Source organism: Drosophila hydei, unplaced genomic scaffold (assembly GCF_003285905.1).
Source record: "Drosophila hydei strain 15085-1641.00,03,60 unplaced genomic scaffold, DhydRS2 tig00008119-arrow-pilon, whole genome shotgun sequence".
Lineage (NCBI taxonomy): Eukaryota > Metazoa > Arthropoda > Insecta > Diptera > Drosophilidae > Drosophila > Drosophila hydei.
In genome coordinates this window covers 8,724,287-8,741,836 of record NW_022045830.1, presented here as the reverse complement: position 1 = coordinate 8,741,836, position 17,550 = coordinate 8,724,287, and the positions used below count along the sequence as shown (strand labels likewise).

At 37.4% G+C, this 17,550-nt stretch overlaps 2 protein-coding genes across 7 annotated transcripts; both read right to left on the bottom strand.

The window, feature by feature from the left end:
• Positions 1–70: 70 nt before the first annotated feature.
• Positions 71–3,938, bottom strand: LOC111603583 (protein Skeletor, isoforms B/C). The gene is made up of 6 exons (XM_023321236.2): positions 3,352–3,938; positions 2,633–2,855; positions 2,212–2,559; positions 1,593–2,146; positions 1,312–1,534; positions 71–1,257 (listed from the first exon to the last, which is right to left on the bottom strand). The coding sequence occupies exons 1-6, from the start codon at positions 3,533–3,535 to the stop codon at positions 627–629; spliced, it is 2,163 nt and encodes a 720-aa protein (XP_023177004.2). The 5' UTR covers positions 3,536–3,938; the 3' UTR covers positions 71–626.
• Positions 3,939–5,901: 1,963 nt separating this feature from the next.
• Positions 5,902–17,192, bottom strand: LOC111603570 (protein phosphatase PP2A 55 kDa regulatory subunit). 6 transcript variants are annotated; one of them, XM_023321217.2, is made up of 6 exons: positions 16,848–17,192; positions 16,616–16,778; positions 13,185–13,385; positions 7,662–7,813; positions 6,800–7,603; positions 5,902–6,733 (listed from the first exon to the last, which is right to left on the bottom strand). In XM_023321217.2, the coding sequence occupies exons 3-6, from the start codon at positions 13,339–13,341 to the stop codon at positions 6,365–6,367; spliced, it is 1,482 nt and encodes a 493-aa protein (XP_023176985.1). In that variant the 5' UTR covers positions 13,342–13,385; positions 16,616–16,778; positions 16,848–17,192; the 3' UTR covers positions 5,902–6,364. The 6 variants fall into 6 exon arrangements, with proteins under 6 accessions (XP_023176985.1, XP_023176984.1, XP_023176986.1 ...); XM_023321216.2 differs by having other exon boundaries at positions 16,616–16,751; XM_023321218.2 differs by lacking the exon at positions 16,616–16,778.
• Positions 17,193–17,550: the final 358 nt, after the last annotated feature.

Here is a 17,550-nt window from a genome sequence, read left to right as displayed (position 1 = left end):
ACTCCAAATGCAATATTGTAAAGTGTTAGTGGGCCAAAATGGACAACTCATCACACTAGTTGGCTTTAATATATGAAAACTGCTTTAAAAACGTTGCCTATATATTACGCACCTAAGCAAACGATGAGTGGGCGATCGATTAACAAGCTCACATCAGTTCATTTTAACTAACAATTGTATTCAACAGGTGTTGAAGGCAATAGTTGCAGTTAAAAAAAGAGATATATTCATATATACATATATAAATAAGACTATATATACGCATAATTGAAATCGAATCTAATCAATAAATGCATAGTTTACAGTTTACAGTTTACAGTCAAGCAAATGAATCACCTCCAAATGGCCTATCTTAAATAAACAGATAATGTTCACATATATTAGCTATAGTAATAAGGCATTAACAATCAGGACGAGTTGCTTCTGACTTATGTGAAACTCTGCCTTTATTAACGAGTTTAAATTACAATACTTATGCTTAAAATGGGCAGGTATAATACATGCATACATACATAAATACACACACATATATATGCAAATTGTGACTGATTGACTTATATTAAAATTAAAATATAAAAAGAGTATCCTTTGAGACATCAGAAACTATCAAGGAAGGCAGTCAACATTTACAGTGCAAACAGCATCAGCAGAGCTGTGAGCGTTGTCAGCCACGCTGTGGCCAAGGAATGCCCAGCGCTGCGCAGCTTCGTATAGCTGTCGACGATGTGGATCTTCCAGCCCATGTTGCCGTGCGTGAAGGAATTGTAGTAGACGGTGTCCGGCCACGTGATATTGGGCGTAATCTCGAGCAGCGCCGGCGGCTCTTCGCTGCAAATGTTGAGCAGGCTGCGATTGAATTTCTTGAATGTGGGAAAGTTGTCATCCAAGCGACGGTCATACTGATCCGGATACCGGGACAAGCAGAGCGGACCCGCAGCTGTGGGTTTCGGTCGACCACGACGTGTAAACTCTACGCCAGCTAGAACGCGAATTTCGCTCTGCTTGGCATCCGACAGACGATCGTAGCCGCCTTGCGGATCATCCGTTATGACCAGTGGGTGATAGTGTTCCGGCGAATGCGGGTTGTTGCCGCCACGTACTTTAAAAGTGTAGGTCAAGCCACGCTTCAGGTACAGTTCCGGTATCATGTAGCCATTGATATACCAGGCCAAGCCGCTCGAAACATGCCCCGTGATGCCCTGATAACCACGCAGACCGCCCGAGGGGCCCAGATAAGCGTTAAAAGTGCGCACCGTGCTGTGGAATAGTAGTATATATAACTCAGGTATGGGAGGGATCATGTTTGCTTACGCATCCGTGATTCGTGTGCGCTCCCAGAGCTGCACTGGAGTTTCCGCGCGTTTCGTAAAGCTGAAGCAGTCGTTGACCGGCTCCGTAGTGTTAAAGTCAATGACTATATCGCTCTTGGGATAGTATGTGTGAAACGCCGGCTCATTGTTGGAGTCCAGCTGACCAAAGGCCCAAACCACATAGTTGCTGCGATCCAAAAATATTTCCTTGTCCCCATTATCGGCTGGAAAAAGAGAAATTTAAGAAATTTCATTGATCATATTGCTGAAAGAGCCACCTACATGACTTCAGCAAGCGCCTGAAGCTGATTGTATTGATGCCATCCTTGCGGGCGTATGTATTCAGTTGAAAGCTGTCCAAGCCGCCGACGACATCATCTCGGCACACGCCCTTATTCTGACCGAGCACCTGCACGCATGGAGCCAGCGAGGTGATATTGTAGTCAACCGCATAGCCCCGGATGTCGTCTATATAAACTACAACGACATCGGCACCAATCATTTGACTGGCTACATCCGAGCCGGAGATGCCAAAGGACATGTAATCCGTTTGCGCCACCTGGCCAGACAGCTGGAACGTGATTTGAGGTCCGAAAACCTCCCACGACACCTGCAGATCCTTGTGCAGCTGCCGGCAATTGGGCAGCGAGAACTCATACGGCGTAATCTTCACCAGCGATGGCGGCACATTCAATCCATCCGGTATGAGAACATGGCCATAATTCTCGTTGTCAGCCACATCGTAAATGCTTATCCAATCGATGTCAAAGATCGTCTTGTCGCCAGGCAGCTCCAACTGAATTGTTTCCTTGTTGTAGGTGCGTATGGGATCGAGGCTGGAGGGGAAAAGTGAAAATGGTAAATGCTAACGGTCAGTCCAATTGGCATATGAATGACTCACTAGCCACGCTCGTCCGGAATCTTGCTGCCACGACTCGATGGCTGAGCGCCGACGCCTGTCCAGAAAAACGTGCGCTTGCCACGTCCATCGTAGGTAAAGTCTTTAATCCTGATAGTCTTCGAGTCCAAGATCTCAATGCTGCTGCTGCTCACGTTGTGATTGCGCTTCGAGAAGGTGCCGCCGACTTGAGTGCGCGGCGGCTCAAATTCCTCAGGTATATACACGTCGCCAAAGTTATTCTGATTGTTCAGATCGTAAACCGCAAGCCACTTGATCTCAGTCATCTTCTTGCGATCGGGCAGCGTTAGCGTAAAGTCCTTGTTATGATAACGATCCAAAATGTTTGTTCTGTGGTTATTCAGGGCAAGCAGAGACTTAATTAGTTTGCCTTAGCAGTCACTATTTCATAAGGGTGACTCACTTGCCATACTCATCGGGCACAATGAAGCCCTGCGGACCCGGTCGATTACTGGCGCCTGCCCAAAAGAACGTATCCGCACCGTTGCCATCGTAATTAAAGCCCACTATTAAAAATGTAAACTCATTGACAGCGAATACATCACCGGACACCTGATGATGATACGAATTGAGTTTGCCTAAATATTTGCCCCGATACGGACCGTCCTCATCTTCGCCCTCAGCGGCTGTAAAATAAAAACGAAAATAGTTCAGTAATAGGGCAGACCATAGATAACTTAACTTAAGGCAAATTTAAGTGATTTGAAAATTGATATACAAATTAAATATTATTTCATCAAAATTGTCTGATAAAATATAAAAACCTCGAGAAGTCTTTAAAAAAAAAACCCAAAATTTGGTAACGCTGCTGACTAATGCCTCAGATATTCACTCATTTAATTTACTGCCACTAGGGCAGAGTGGCAAAAACTATTGTCTCTGCGTTCCCAGTTCCGTTAAACCGGCAAGCAGTCAGCAACAGCAGCGCAGTCCGCAGTGGATACACATAGACCAGTTTCGCTAGTTTCTCACGAAAGTGAATTTGTTTTCGCTGCTGTTGTTATTTTTTGTATTTTTTGTTTTTTTTTTTTTAACATAACACGCATTAACGTTTTCTCTTTCTTTTGGTTGCATTAGGTTTACACTTGCATACACACACACACATGCATACATAGTACTTACATGCAGCATTGTTCGAGCCAAAGAGGAAAAGCGCCAGCAGAGCTAATAAGAGCTGTTGTTGCAGTCGACGTCGCTGTTGCAGCGCTGCTGGCTTACGGCCAGTGGGAGCGATAACAGGAACTTCTACAGCGACGGCGCAGTCGCAGCAGTGACAAAGAACGCCTTCTTGTCTTCTCAATGTCATTGCGCGCGTTTGCGTTGTACTCCCTCTCACCGTCTTTCTCCCTCGCACCTATAGCTCTCTCTTTAAGCTCAGTTATCCACGTAGATATTTTGCAAATCGTAGCTTTGCTTACTTTTTTTGGCTACTTTTCACACTCTAATTATTTGAAAATTAATTACCATTTTTATAAAGTATTTTTTATTGTTGATTTGCAGTTGAATTTTACATTTGCGCGACTTTTCTTGCTTCCGTGACGGATTCTTTAATTGTTGTCGCGGATTTCTTTCATTTTCTTAAGGTCGTTTCGTCATTCGCATGCGTTTTGCTTGTGTTATTATTATTGAAATAGTCGAAAACTGGTTTAAGTCGCAGATCCAAAAACAAAAACCAGCAGCGCACTGCAAAACGAACTGCGCTCTCAAGCTGCTCAAAACCGACTGAGCTGAGCGGCCGTTAAATCTGAGTTTCTTTTTGACACCGTCTGCGCGCAAAGCTCTCTGAGTGTTCCTCTCTTATGGGTGGCGCATGCTCAGCATTACAATGTATATAGCATACTATGCTATGCTATGCGTGTAACGGTTTGTATCGTTAGTGCTATATGGAAATTGCGAGGTAAGAAATGAGTGTTTCTAGCCGAGTAGATTCCTCCTGGAAATCAATGTTACCAGTGTGTACATACTTTTATTTGATTTTGAGGTTAATGTTAATCAACTTATCCCATATGCCATAGTAAAACAACCGTTATGAAATCAATTTTTCTGGCTTGCAAAACTAAACTTCGTACGTTTGCTTTTATTTGATTTACCATTTTTTGTAGCAATTCAATAAATCTTTTTTAAAACTAATCAATTGCATTTTTTTTTATTTTTTTATATTTTTTCTTAGCTGCAATCGCACATGGATTTTAGTTCATTTTATGAATGGTTTTTTAATTATAATTGTTTTGTAACTTTCTGTGTGTTTCATTGCAAAAATTGTAATGCGATTTTATTTACAAAAAGGCGTGTTTAGATTTTATGTTTAAAAAAATGTCCATTGCCTAACATCAAAATAGGCCACAAATTGTTTTGCAAAATAAATCATTTCATTGTTGTGGAAAAATTGTTGTCATATTTTGTGTATGTGTGTGTGTATGGGGTGTGTATTGTATTTGTCTGAAACAAAATGTACATTACATGTATTAAAAATAGAAATTTTTGCTTAAGTTTTAAACGAATTTCACACGGTTTTATTACAAACAAATTATTTTTCACTTTCTTTTTTATTCTTATTTTGGGCTTAATGCTTATGTATTTATATATATGTAACTGTTATTCTTCCTGCATTCTATTACTGTATAACTAGTTCATTGAAAATACATATTATTTAATACATAATTTATTTCATAAGAAGCACATTTTGTTTTTTGTTATCATTTATGCGTTTACATTCCACTTTTGAACTCGCTTTCAATGCCTGCCATTTCATTCACATATATATACATAAATATATAGTATATATATATTTGTATATTTATATTGTTTAGTTTTCTTTTATAAATAACCTAAGAAAGTCGACCGATTGTGCATGGCGGGACGGTGAACTAGTCGAATAAATGGGGCTTTAAACTTTACAAAACAAATATGATTTCAGGACTATGGAAAGAAAATCCACCAAGATGAATTGGTGGATAGAGTGAGCTATATATGTATGTATGTATGTATCAATGTATGTATGTTTATAAGTGTTGGTCTTGGACGCATGCACGCAAAGTGTAACTAAAAATAGCAATACTTAGCTTAAAACGTAGCGTATAAAAATAAATGGGCTTTTTAGTTAAGACATTAAATTATAGAAATTGAGAACACTAATTAAATCTTTAACTTAGGTTGTGATTTTGAAGCTTTCTCATCATGTGAGACAGCATATTTATATTTTATTTTATTTTATTTTAGTTTGTTTTACATTTTCTTTTTTACTTTTAATAGATTAAATTTAAGTTTTTTTTTGTTTTTTGTTTTGTTTTTCTTTTTAATGAGCATTTTTATTTATGTTTTGCGTGATTCTCATGAGTGATAACAGATAAGGGTAAAGGTTGGAAAAAAGGCATGGGCTAGGCTTGTTTTTATTCCTTGTTGAGATTTAGAATTATATATTAGAGGTGCTAGGCTAGCTATTTAAGTTTTTTAGTTTTCGTTTTTAACAGCATGGAATGAACTTGATTGAAAACGAAAATAGAAATATACAACAAAATATAGCGCACAACATCTGCTTAAAACGTTATTCTTCTTTTATGATTTCCGATTTTCCATTTAAACTTAACAAGCGAACATAAAACGAATGAATCTGATTTCTAATGTTTTACAATATGCATTTTGTTTTCTTTATTATATTATTATTTTTTATTTTTATGTTGTTTATTAGAAATACTTGGGCGCGTAATTAAGTATACATATAAAAAATCTTGGGGCACTACGTTGGATAATTCGATTGTTTCTTTGATTACGCTACAATGAAAACTAAATATCTGCTCTCTCTATTTTTCTTTTGTTTATGTTATCTATGTATAAAAATTTTTATTTATTTTGTATCACTAAGGAAAAATGTTACAAAGCTTTTGCTATGGCATTTATATGATTGTTTGTTTAAATGAGTGTGAACATGTGCGCGTGTGTGAATGTGTATATATATGCGTGTAAGGATCCTGAATAAACGTTAAACAAACAATTTATGAAAAATTTGACAGCGCTTTTGAAAAAAATCAATCGAATTAACATTTAAATGAGGCGACTGTTGCCACTGTTGCCAAGGCTGTGCCGAGGCCCTAGTAATTGGCGCGGATGTGTACAATGCTTGCGAAATAACTTTTAGCTAAAATTTATCCTGAAATATGAACAGATTATTAGTCGCGGCCACTGCGATGATATTCTCCTCCGGATGCCAGGCGGTGTGCAAAATTTTCTTATTAAAGTCCAGGCAATCGACGCTGATTTCATCCTTCTTTCGTTTGCCGCCAGTGCAAACTTTTCGTGGCTTTAGCACCGTCTTGGGCTTAATGATGTCCCTGGATGCCTCCAAGGTAACATCCTTTTTCGAGTTACGATCAAAGACCCGGAAAAAGTTATTGTAACTGCCGGTCATTATGGAGCTATCCTTGCCATTCCAACAACACTCAAACTTGTCAAAGATGCAGTCGTTCTCATACAGAGAGCACAGCTTAGCCCGAAGATATTCATGTACCTGTAATGATCATAGTATTTAATTATAATTTGATTGGAGCGAGATATAACCTGATTCACTACTCACCGGATAGGTCTCAATTGGTTTTGTTTCCATGTGCAAATCCCACACCTTGATGCTTAAATAGTCCCTGGAGATCATGTAGCGGCCTGAATTGCTTAACTTGACATCACTTATGGAGCTGATTATCTCGCTAAAGAAACTGCGATTCGTTGGATTTTCGGGCTCCTCGAATTGTTTGCTATGGCGATCACATAGCGCCGCCGATCGCATATCACATAATCGTATTGTGCCCTTGGAGCTGGAGTAGACAAACACATTGCATTCGGTCGGATGGAATTCCGCTGCGGTAATCACTTCCGTTAGCTCCTCCATGTTGGTTGGCTTGATGTCAACAATGTTGTAACTCTGATTGACCACCTCCAGATGCCAGAGGTTAATGCGCAAATCGTCGGCCGATAGGAAAGTCTCTTGATCAGAATTAACGCTAATTGAATTGATGTGATAGGTGTGTGCATTGGCAAAGGTGCGACGTGGCGAGGCCTCAACCATAAGCGGTACTTGCTTCACAGAAGGAACTCGTAAGGCGGTTACATTTTGTGGATCTCTTATGAGACCGTTCTCCTCTTTTGTGTTGTAGCCCTCGAATGACTTATCGCGCTCACTGACCTTCCACAATTTCACCGTCTTATCATTGGTGGAGAGCAGAAAGTGCACGGGATTCTTTTGATGCAGCCATCGTATCTTATTGATTTTCTCCTCGATTTCCAGCGATTTAAGATAATCAAATTCAGGCTCGTGCGACTGGAATGTCGAATAGACATTATATTCCCCGCGTCTCGGATTAGCGGTTTTCGAGGCAGGATCACGCTGCAAGCCAAAAATAATTGTTAATAAATAAATTCACTAAATTACAATTTATATTTACCTGAAAGATGACGACGCGACCGCCTTTATCACCCGTGGCCAGCAGTTCGCCATCGTGATTGAATTCCACGCAGGATATGATATCCGCATCGGTGACATCATCGTCTAAGGCGCCCTTGATCTGTGAGAAGCACCAGGACGCCTCTCCATTACCTGTCGACAGAAAATAAAGAGATATTCAAAAATTAAAAAGAAAGATTCAATTTCACAATTTCCCATCACATCAGATTGCTCAACTCAAAGGACCAAATAAGTGCTTGTTACATTTGATTTTCCTCTCGCCCAGACACAATCAATAGCTGTAGCTGCCAGAGGACAATGATGACGTCTGCTGTGTATGTCCTGCTTGCTTGCCTGCCTCCCAGCCAACCGGCACAACAAGCAGCCCGCCTGCCAGTCTGCCCTTCTCAAATATTTACTAATGACGCCATTTCCAGCCACTGTCCGCATTCAGCTTTCGGCTTTAAATTGCTTTAAGCATTGCGCTGCTGCTGGCCATAAGTATGGATATATGGGACTTATTCATGCACCCATCGATAGCTCTCTGCTGCTTCTTTTTTTCTCATGTTTAGCAGCCACTTTGGGCGCTTGCCGCACGTTGTTGTGTAAACGTTGTCGCTGTGCAAAAGGTTTTCATTTCGCAAATGTTTTTGGCTCTTTTCCTTTTTTATATACTACTTTTTCTCGTCCTGCTTCTGTTCTGTGCATTGTTTACAATTTCAATGGATGGCAACATCGAATATCAATTTCACATATTGCACGTATGTGCAACAAACTTTTTTGCTTCTCGTAGTTTAATGCAAATAAGAGACTATTTCTCATATAATATAGCCAATATAGTATGTTATATAGTAAAGTATGATTTAGGACAGTCGAATTTTTTACATTTTAAGTCAGACTTTAAGATAATAAAGGTTTCATTTACTGAAAACTGAATACTGGATGAGTTTTTTCAACTAAATACTTATTTATAAGGCAACTACTACTTCTAACACAACAACAACTACTTAAAGTTTAAACATATATTACCTAGGTGACGCATTGGCTACATATTACATACAAATACAAGTACTGGGTATTTAGAAGTCGTGCCGTATCTTGCTGCTACTCTTTCGACATGTTCTGTTGCCTGTCCTGGCCAGTGATTGTCTGTTTTGCACATGCTGTCTGTCTATCTAGCTCACATTCTGTGCCTATTACGCGATTGTTCAAAGAGCCACAGGCGACGTCATGATATGATTGACGAGTCCGAGCTATGCTCCAATGACTATAATAGGATCAGTCAGTCACACAGTCACTCAGTCAGTCAGTTCGACGGTCAGGCAATTAAACGGCCGACTGTCTATTTTTGGCCCAAATGAATATGATAAACTTTTACATTCGTAACGATTACGTTGCCAAAACGAACGAACATCCACACCCAACCACCCAAACCCAAACCACTCACCCACCCAACGACCCAGTCACACAGTTTGGCAGTCATTGAACTCATTTCTTTGTGATTGGTTTGAAAGGAAACTGCTTAAGATATGTTCTAGCAGAAATAGAATGCGCACAATATATTGTTCGTGTATCTATGAGACAGCCACAACTAACAACAACTAAAACATGGCACCACGAAACACGCCCATAGTGCCAGCGCAGTGTTTTCCGGGTCAAGGCGACTGAAACTGAGCAATTTCCCAGTTTTAGACAATAACACTGACCAACAAAGTTGAGCTAAATGTATTAACTAAGAATCAAACTACATTTCTTCTAATGTATTTGACACATTCAATTCGAATTTAAACTTTTGGAAGATTTAATTATATTGGCTTGTGTAATATATTAAATTAGCAAATACTTAAATAAATAAGTTAATTAAAATATTTTTAGCTAAAGGATGCTGTGCATATTAGATAAATTACCTGCACTCATTGATCCGAACAACAATGTTTGACCTCAAAAAAATGTTTATCAGTTATTTGACTAGATAAAGTTAAGACTTTATTTGAGTTGGCTAGACTTAAGCACACACATACAACATACAATTGTGTTTGAGAAATTTGAACAGACAAATATATATATATATATATATATATATATATATATATATATATATATATATATAATGAAGAGATTACTTTTTTTTTTTTAAATTAAGAAAAGTGGAATTCAATTTGAGAATAATTTTAACTTAATGATTTCGATTCTATCTAATGGTATAATTACGCCTAAATACAAACACGATTTGAAATAGATTTTTGGGTCTTACTCGCATTTTCCTCGCTTAAGCGGGCTCATTCATTTATATATATATATATATGTATACATATATATATATAGAATATATTTATATAATAGATATAGCATCTAAATGATACTTAAATATTGACTAAATCATTTAACGCAACCACGCAATGTGACGACAACCACAATGAACCACCCGTGCTTCTGGAAAAGACGACCTCGAAGCGAGCGCTTTTGCCTGATTGACTGCTTCTATCTCGCTACATAGATTAAGGTGAAGATGGGGTGGAAGGAAATGGAATGCCAAGTAAACTGTAAATGTGTATGTGTTTTCATTCAGTTGTAGGTGTGCACGAAATCCATTTGACGATAAGCCAAGTCGCTCGAACTTCTTAAGATGACGAGCGGTTACTTTGTAACTTGCTGACTGCGCAATTAAACACATTAGAGGCAGGGCCCATTGGAACAACTATTTTAAGAACTCAACAGCAATGATCTAATAATGAGCGATAAATTACATTATTTATAATTAATATCGATTTGTAGTTCAAGTCAATTTCTATATGCATAAATATATTGACTTCTGTGTTAATTTTAAGTGAGTTAAACATAATTGTGAACATAAGTAAATGGTCACAGATTATATGACTGAGAACATGTAAGAGACACACAGACAGCACGAGAAATGTTCCTCATAGACACAAATGCAAGCAAACTGAGTGTAATAACAGCAACGAGCCACAAGCCAATAGCCACGAGTAAATATATATCTATATATCTATATATCTATATATATATATATATATATATATATATATATATCTATATATATATATATCTACATATCTATCTGTTGACCGTGCCTACAAAGTCTGTGTTTGCGCAATTGCTTATGATTTAATTAAAGTGTTTGGGTTTTTAAATAATGCAAATGCAAATGCAATTGAGCAGCGTGTTGGCTGATAGAAAAGGGTTGATGCACAGGTATAATTACCTATATTTTGCCAAAGTGACGGCAAATTCAACTAATTACCTTAGTGATCAAATATCACAACATTCTCACTAAAGATACAAATACACATGTACACATAAACATACATATGCATGTGTGTTTAGGGGTAAAATATGTATAGCGCGCAAGTAGTCGATTTCTCATTCAATTGCTAAGATCAATGCTAACTGATAGACAAAGCTGTTTATGTACGAATAAACTAGAGCGGCTGCTATTTTATTATTTTGTTGTTTAGGTTTGTTTATTTCATGTACAATTTGTTTAAACGTTTAGCTGCGAAAATTTAATGCAAAAATCAAAACTCAAAATCAAATCACAACACATGCGAGATAAACACGCACACACACACATCCACAACTCGAGAGAGAAACGTGTGCATGTATGTGCGTGTGTGTGTGAAAGTACCGCGACAGCAAGAAGGCGAATCAGAATTAAAGCAACTTACCGGCCATGACAGTTGAACAGCTTTCGTTGAACGGCGCGCGCAAGTTAGCAGGAGGCAGCACTCACAAGCAACAACAACACAACCGACCGACCACACAACAAAAGCAACAAAATATTAAGGCCAAGGAGTTGCGTTTCGCGCTCTCTCTCTCTCTCTCTTTCTCACTTACTCACTCACTTTTTTCACTGAAAACGCTCTCCGTGGTCTAGTGTTTTTAATGTGCATGTGTTGAGAAACGTGCTTTTACTGTTGCTGTGGTTGTTGTTGTTGTTGCGGAGGAGTGTTGAGCGCGGTTTCTTTTGTCGAAGGAGTTGAGCTTGGCATACAAAAGAGAAACGACGAACACAACCGAAAGCAAAAGCAAAAGACAAAACCAAAGTGCTTAACTTTTCGTAGCTTTTGTTTCTTCTCTTCTCTTTTGTTGTTGTTGTTTGGTTTATATATATGTATGTATGTTTATGGTATTATTTTTTTGTTTTTCCTGTCGCTGCTCAGCGCAACTTAAGCACGTATACGTATTAGTGGTGGCGACAGTGACGTCGACGACATGTGGGGAAGAAACTGCAAAGTAGGGGAGTATTTCTTTGGTATATACGCCGACAGCAACATAGCAATGACAGCGACAACGGCGATGAGCAGTGGCAGCAGCAGCAGCAATAACTGCGTAAGTGTGTTCGTGCAGCCGGTGGTTGTGCCAAAAGTTATCTCGAAATTACTTTGCACTATTCTAGACGAATCGCGGGAACAGAGCACAGAGGATTCCAAGTGATAAACGAGGCACTGTAAAACGATATTAACGCGCCCGCATATTTGCTAAACAATGCGATTAATATTATTTATTTTGTGGCACAAAACAAACACCAACAACAAATCGCCGTGTAGACGTCTTCGCTTCACGTTTTCCTAACGCCGTACGCCTTGCGCTTTGTTTTATCGCAATTTCTTTGCACGTATGTATGTGTGCATATATGTACATATGTATATACACATGTATTTCATTATAATCTAACCTTCAAATGTATATTCCTTGTTTAGCACTAAATCCTACAGCACGCATAGCATATTCATATTTATTTTGACATTTAGTTGCAGCTCGCAGGCGTGTAGAACCGTTGCTTTGTTATAAAAGCGCGCTGGCAGTGGCAACGGCGTCGCTGGCGACGACGCACAATCAATATTCGATTAAAATGCGCCTCGTACTTAATTTTATTTATTTTTATTTTAATATATTTGTTGTGCTTAAACACTGCACAGGCTAACGCGTCACGACAAAGTTTATCACCTTAGTATTGTACTCGCTGTTGAACTCGTATGACAAATATGGCAAATAAAAAAGAAAAAAACCGAGATTCTAATGCTGCTTTGTTCAACTGCTTCTTCTTCCACTTTTTGCCGCCTCTTTTGATGCACTGCTTCGTCGCCGCCGTCGTCGTTGCGTTGCGTCGTCTTTTTTTTTGCAAATGCGGCAGCGGCGGCCAAAGTTTACGCACTTTTAAACTATGTACATCATTGCAATAATACAATTTGAATGTGGCAATAACACTTCAACGCGCCGTTAACAATTTTAACTTAATATATGACTAATTTGTTATGAAAATTTCAACATAAAATGGAAGTACAAAATGTATTGCAAATTTCGCACTTTACAACAGCAGTTTCAAGCCACTAAAACTGCCGCAAACGAACGGCGTTGCGCATTCCGCGCAGTGTTGGTCACCGTGCATTTTCAGTGTTACAAAATACGATTAGCTACAGCTGCCTGGGTTGTCGCCTAATTCTAAACGCGCTATTACGCGCAAAGCTTTTGAAACCTAAAATTTAACAAAATACAAACTTACTTTGCGGCTTTTTCACTCCATTTATATTGATGGCCGTGTTAAGCATATTCCCAATTTTTGTTATGCTCGATTGTCGCATAAATGTACGTGGTGGTATAGGCGGCGGCTGCGGATCAGGCGGCTCCAGCACCGGACTCTGTCGACCCCAACGACCCATTTAGATGTCTATTATATTTTTGTCTTGGTGTTACAGTTTGTCAGCTGTAAATAAAAAACAAAATGATTGAATCTATTAACAAGTATTTTAAAACACGCTCGCTTACACACACACGCACACATTCACACAGGCCGACCTATTGTATAATGGATATTTGCTTAAAACTTGGTTACTTTAGGCCTTAGCACATGAGCGAATTTCGTGTTTTTCAATTTGTCAAGCAATTAACACCTGTCTTCCCCTCTCTCTCTGCTCTTACTCTGTCTCTTTCACACACACATTGGATTTCTCTTTCAGACTACTTGCACTTATCACTTAAATGTCGCACCGACTAGATTTGTTATTTTTCTTACCAGATTTTTGCGCACAAATTAATTGTGCAAATGAGCCTGTCGCTTCTTTACATTAGACATTACGTTTACGTATGTTTACTATGGCTGTGCAAATTTAAAGAGCATAAAAAAAAACGCATACTAAATCAAAGCTTGATGCGATTAGAGGTGTGTCTGGCGTCTATTTAGCGTTAAGGTCCATAGTTTTAATGAAAACATGATCCTAACTTAAGATACAAAAATAAAACTGTCTCTCAATATAATATATATATATGCAAAGTAACTTGTAAAATATGTGCTTACATTTCAATTAGCAATTAAATGTTCATATTTATACCTATTTATCACACATTCATTATGTAAAACTGAAATTTGTCGGAGCGGAAAATTTATTGTGCACCAGCAAATATCAAATTTGAATTAAAGTGCAAGTTTTTTAAGTAAATAAAAATGCAACTAGAAATATTCAGAATTATTAAGGCGCATTTACCCAGAGTTTATAAATTATAGTATTGGGATGCATACGTGACCTAAGCATATGTTACGATACAACTATATGTACATATGTATGTATGCATGGACATATGTACATACAGCTGTGTTCATAAGAATAGTATTGCGTCTTTTTATTTAATGTACAAATCTTCTTTTTAATCAATCACATGCTTGTATTTATGCTTTGTGAATGGCAAAATGACAAAAAATAAACACCGTTACTTTTGCATTCGCCTTTTTTTACTTTCTTAGACAAGTGATTCGAAAGTGCTGTTCATTCAAATTGAAGCATTTCAAAATATATACAAATATGAAATAAAATATAATTATATGAATTTACAATGAAAATGAACTAGTCAAATTAATATTAAATACAATAATATTTGTTGGTCAATTTATTCAATGTGACCCTATTTGAATGCACACAGCTGTACATGTGCAACAAGTTGTTCTGAGGCATGCGCCCTAAGATGAACAACAAAACAACGTGCGAAATCGTAAAAAGAAAAATACAAACATAAAGACAACAGCAACAACATGTTATTCTAATCCAATTAATGGGTCAAATGTCTTGGTGGGAAACGTGAGTAAGTCTGTGGCCGAAGCATTAAATGAAAATGTGGAAAATTGCTTTTCTTACAAGAACACCCTAGAACGATGTCGACATTAGAAAAATTAAATGGGAAAATGTCATTGAAGTTCTAAATTAAACAGTGCGATAAATAGAAACAAAAGCCACATACGCAACGCAAAGAGAAATTAAATTGCAGAAATAAAAATACAAACGTTTTGTTTGTTTTCTATTTGGCTTAGTCACACATCCAACAGAACAAAATAAACAGACAATTTTTAAGAAATAGCAAATTATGCTGTCATTGTTTTCTATTTTTATTGGCCTGCCTCTTCCTCCCTCCTCTTTGCTTCTTTACACTTGCACAGTTGCATAAAAATGTTACAGTGTTTGTGGCCTGCTTTAATTTCATTCTTTCTCTCACATCTACCACTGCACAGTTGCATGACTTTGTAAATAGTTTTGTAAATGTCTAATCTATAGGAAAGTTTTCTAATATTATGAACTGATAAAGTTACATGATAAATATAACAAAATTTCATGCAAAAAGATAACTTACGTTTTTAATATTAATGCTAAACAAGTTATGATAATATACAACAAAAACTAGAAATAACTAATAACTGAAAAAAGGTAGAGTATTCCACGATTCGACGATTTTCAAATGAAAAAGGCAAGAGATAGCGCGATCAGAGCAAACGCAACGGAAGAAAATTGGGAAGAACAAATTAATAAAACCGAAAATTATTTTGTGTTTTATTTTAACATCTGTATGCACATATGTATGTATGTATGTATGTATGTATGTACATATTTATATATTGCAAACATTGAAGGTAGCTCGCTCCTTCCCCGGTTTTGGTTTTGTTTATTTTTAAAAGAATGTGAAGGAAATGCTTAAAATTCGTTAAAATACAGACACATCACATCAATACACATACGCACACACACACACACACACAGCAACTAAGAGCGGGTCGTCTCTAAAAATAAGTTGGTCGACAATTTGAAAGTCCAGCCGCACGTGCAACACGAGACCACCACCTGCACTACCCAGGTCAGCTTTATTTTTGGCTGCTACCTAAAAACAAGTTAATTAAATTCCAATTTGAAGCTATTTTCAATTTTAGAGTTGAGTTTGGTCTGAGTTATATTTGAACGCTTTCATCAGGATGCGTGACACATTTGCGGAAAGCTTGTAGATAAGAGATAAAGGTGAGATGTATTGACGGTGGCAGTTCCATATCTATCTATAGATAATAAAAAGATATCGATCGGGCATATGGTTTTTTTTTTTGTTTTATCGTGCAGTTCGTCTAATTAATGCACTAAATGAATGAATGCCGCAACTAATTAAACATTTGACAAAAATAAACGGGGTTTATGACAGCTCTTAAGCTGAACAAATTACACGAAGAGTCAGTTGAGAGATAAAAGCGCGAGTTTTGTCAAGCAATTTGAATGAATTTGTTGTAATTGATGCAAACTGTTTAATTTTTTTTTTTTGGATAAAACTTAGCTAGTGACAAAATAGCTGCTATTAATTGTTGTTATACAATGAATTTACTTTTGAATTTATATGGCAAATACAATAGTTGTTGTTGTTTTTGGTAAAACAATGTTGTTAACCTCAAAAGCCGCCAAGAACGTCAACAACTAAAACTTGGATCGCACGTACAAAACGACGTAGCGTCTAGCAAGGAGATAGAGAAGGGGCAAGGGAAGCTTAGGCTCTAAAACGGTATGGTGTTACCTTTGTTATGTGCTATATGATATCATTATGTACACACACACACTCACGCACACAAAATGCATGAAGTAACGTAGGAACTCATTAAAGATCCGCATATATGTAACTTATTATTGGTAGGCTTACCGCAGACTGACGCAACTTGGATAAGTATTTTTTGTACGCCAATATTGAAACAGGTGTATTGCCAAAAATGAAAAAATTAACACCACATGCTTTGCATTAGTCAACGCAGAACGTTTGCCTCTTTTAGCTGAAACAGCTAAATCACAAAAGGTTATTTGGATTTCTTAAAATATATTCTTGTTTTAGTTTTTATGGAACAGCTTGATATGTTTTTATTTAAGTCATAAACTACCTGAACTAACTGCTAAAAGATGCGTTCCAGTATATTTGATTTTGCCGCGTATTTGGCCTTATCAGTTCTTCATCTCTTTGTATTAAAAAAAATATTTTAAGATTTTTTTGTATTATGTTTTAATGACAGTTCTGTTTTGCTTTTGATCAAAATGAAAATAATGTTACAGATAACGGTATGAATACTTCCGTTACCAACACTGTTTTATTGTTTATGAGCACTTGCACTTTCGAATTGAAATTGAAATTGAACTTGAAAAGGAGCGACAAACGCGTATGGCACATACATATGCCGTGCGCTTGACAAAGGCACTGAATCTGATTTAAATTTTTATTCAACTTGAACGTAGCGCAAAGCAAATCAAAAACCGCAAAAGCAAAACAGTCAACGCGGCGTCGTTAAAATTAGCACTGAACTCGCATGCGTCGCCCAACCAATGCGCGGCCTATGATTTCCACATAGCATGTACAGTGGCGCAGAGCTTTATTTATGTGGACAAACTTCGGAAATGGAGTAAAATATTTACATATCAGTAGGCAATAGCCCGGTTGGACAATCAAACAAGGAAGTTTTCTATATATCCATTTTTTTTCAGGTCACTCACAAAATAATTATTCCCAAAATTATTATTATCTACTTATTATAATTAGTTCCGTGGCTAAACAGGCTATTAAATACAATTTTGCAATATTTTTTATTATAA

Coding starts and splice junctions, on each gene's coding strand:
- LOC111603583 (XM_023321236.2), bottom strand. CDS start 3,535: ATGACATTGAGAAGACAAGAAGGCGTTCTTTGTCACTGCTGCGACTGC. Junction 1,535..1,592: donor CAGGCGCTTGCTGAAGTCAT/GTAGGTGGCTCT, acceptor CTCTTTTTCCAG/CCGATAATGGGGACAAGGAA. Junction 1,258..1,311: donor CGCACACGAATCACGGATGC/GTAAGCAAACAT, acceptor ACTATTCCACAG/CACGGTGCGCACTTTTAACG.
- LOC111603570 (XM_023321217.2), bottom strand. CDS start 13,341: ATGGGTCGTTGGGGTCGACAGAGTCCGGTGCTGGAGCCGCCTGATCCG. Junction 7,814..13,184: donor TGGAGTGAAAAAGCCGCAAA/GTAAGTTTGTAT, acceptor TTCTGTCGACAG/GTAATGGAGAGGCGTCCTGG. Junction 6,734..6,799: donor AACCAATTGAGACCTATCCG/GTGAGTAGTGAA, acceptor TGATCATTACAG/GTACATGAATATCTTCGGGC.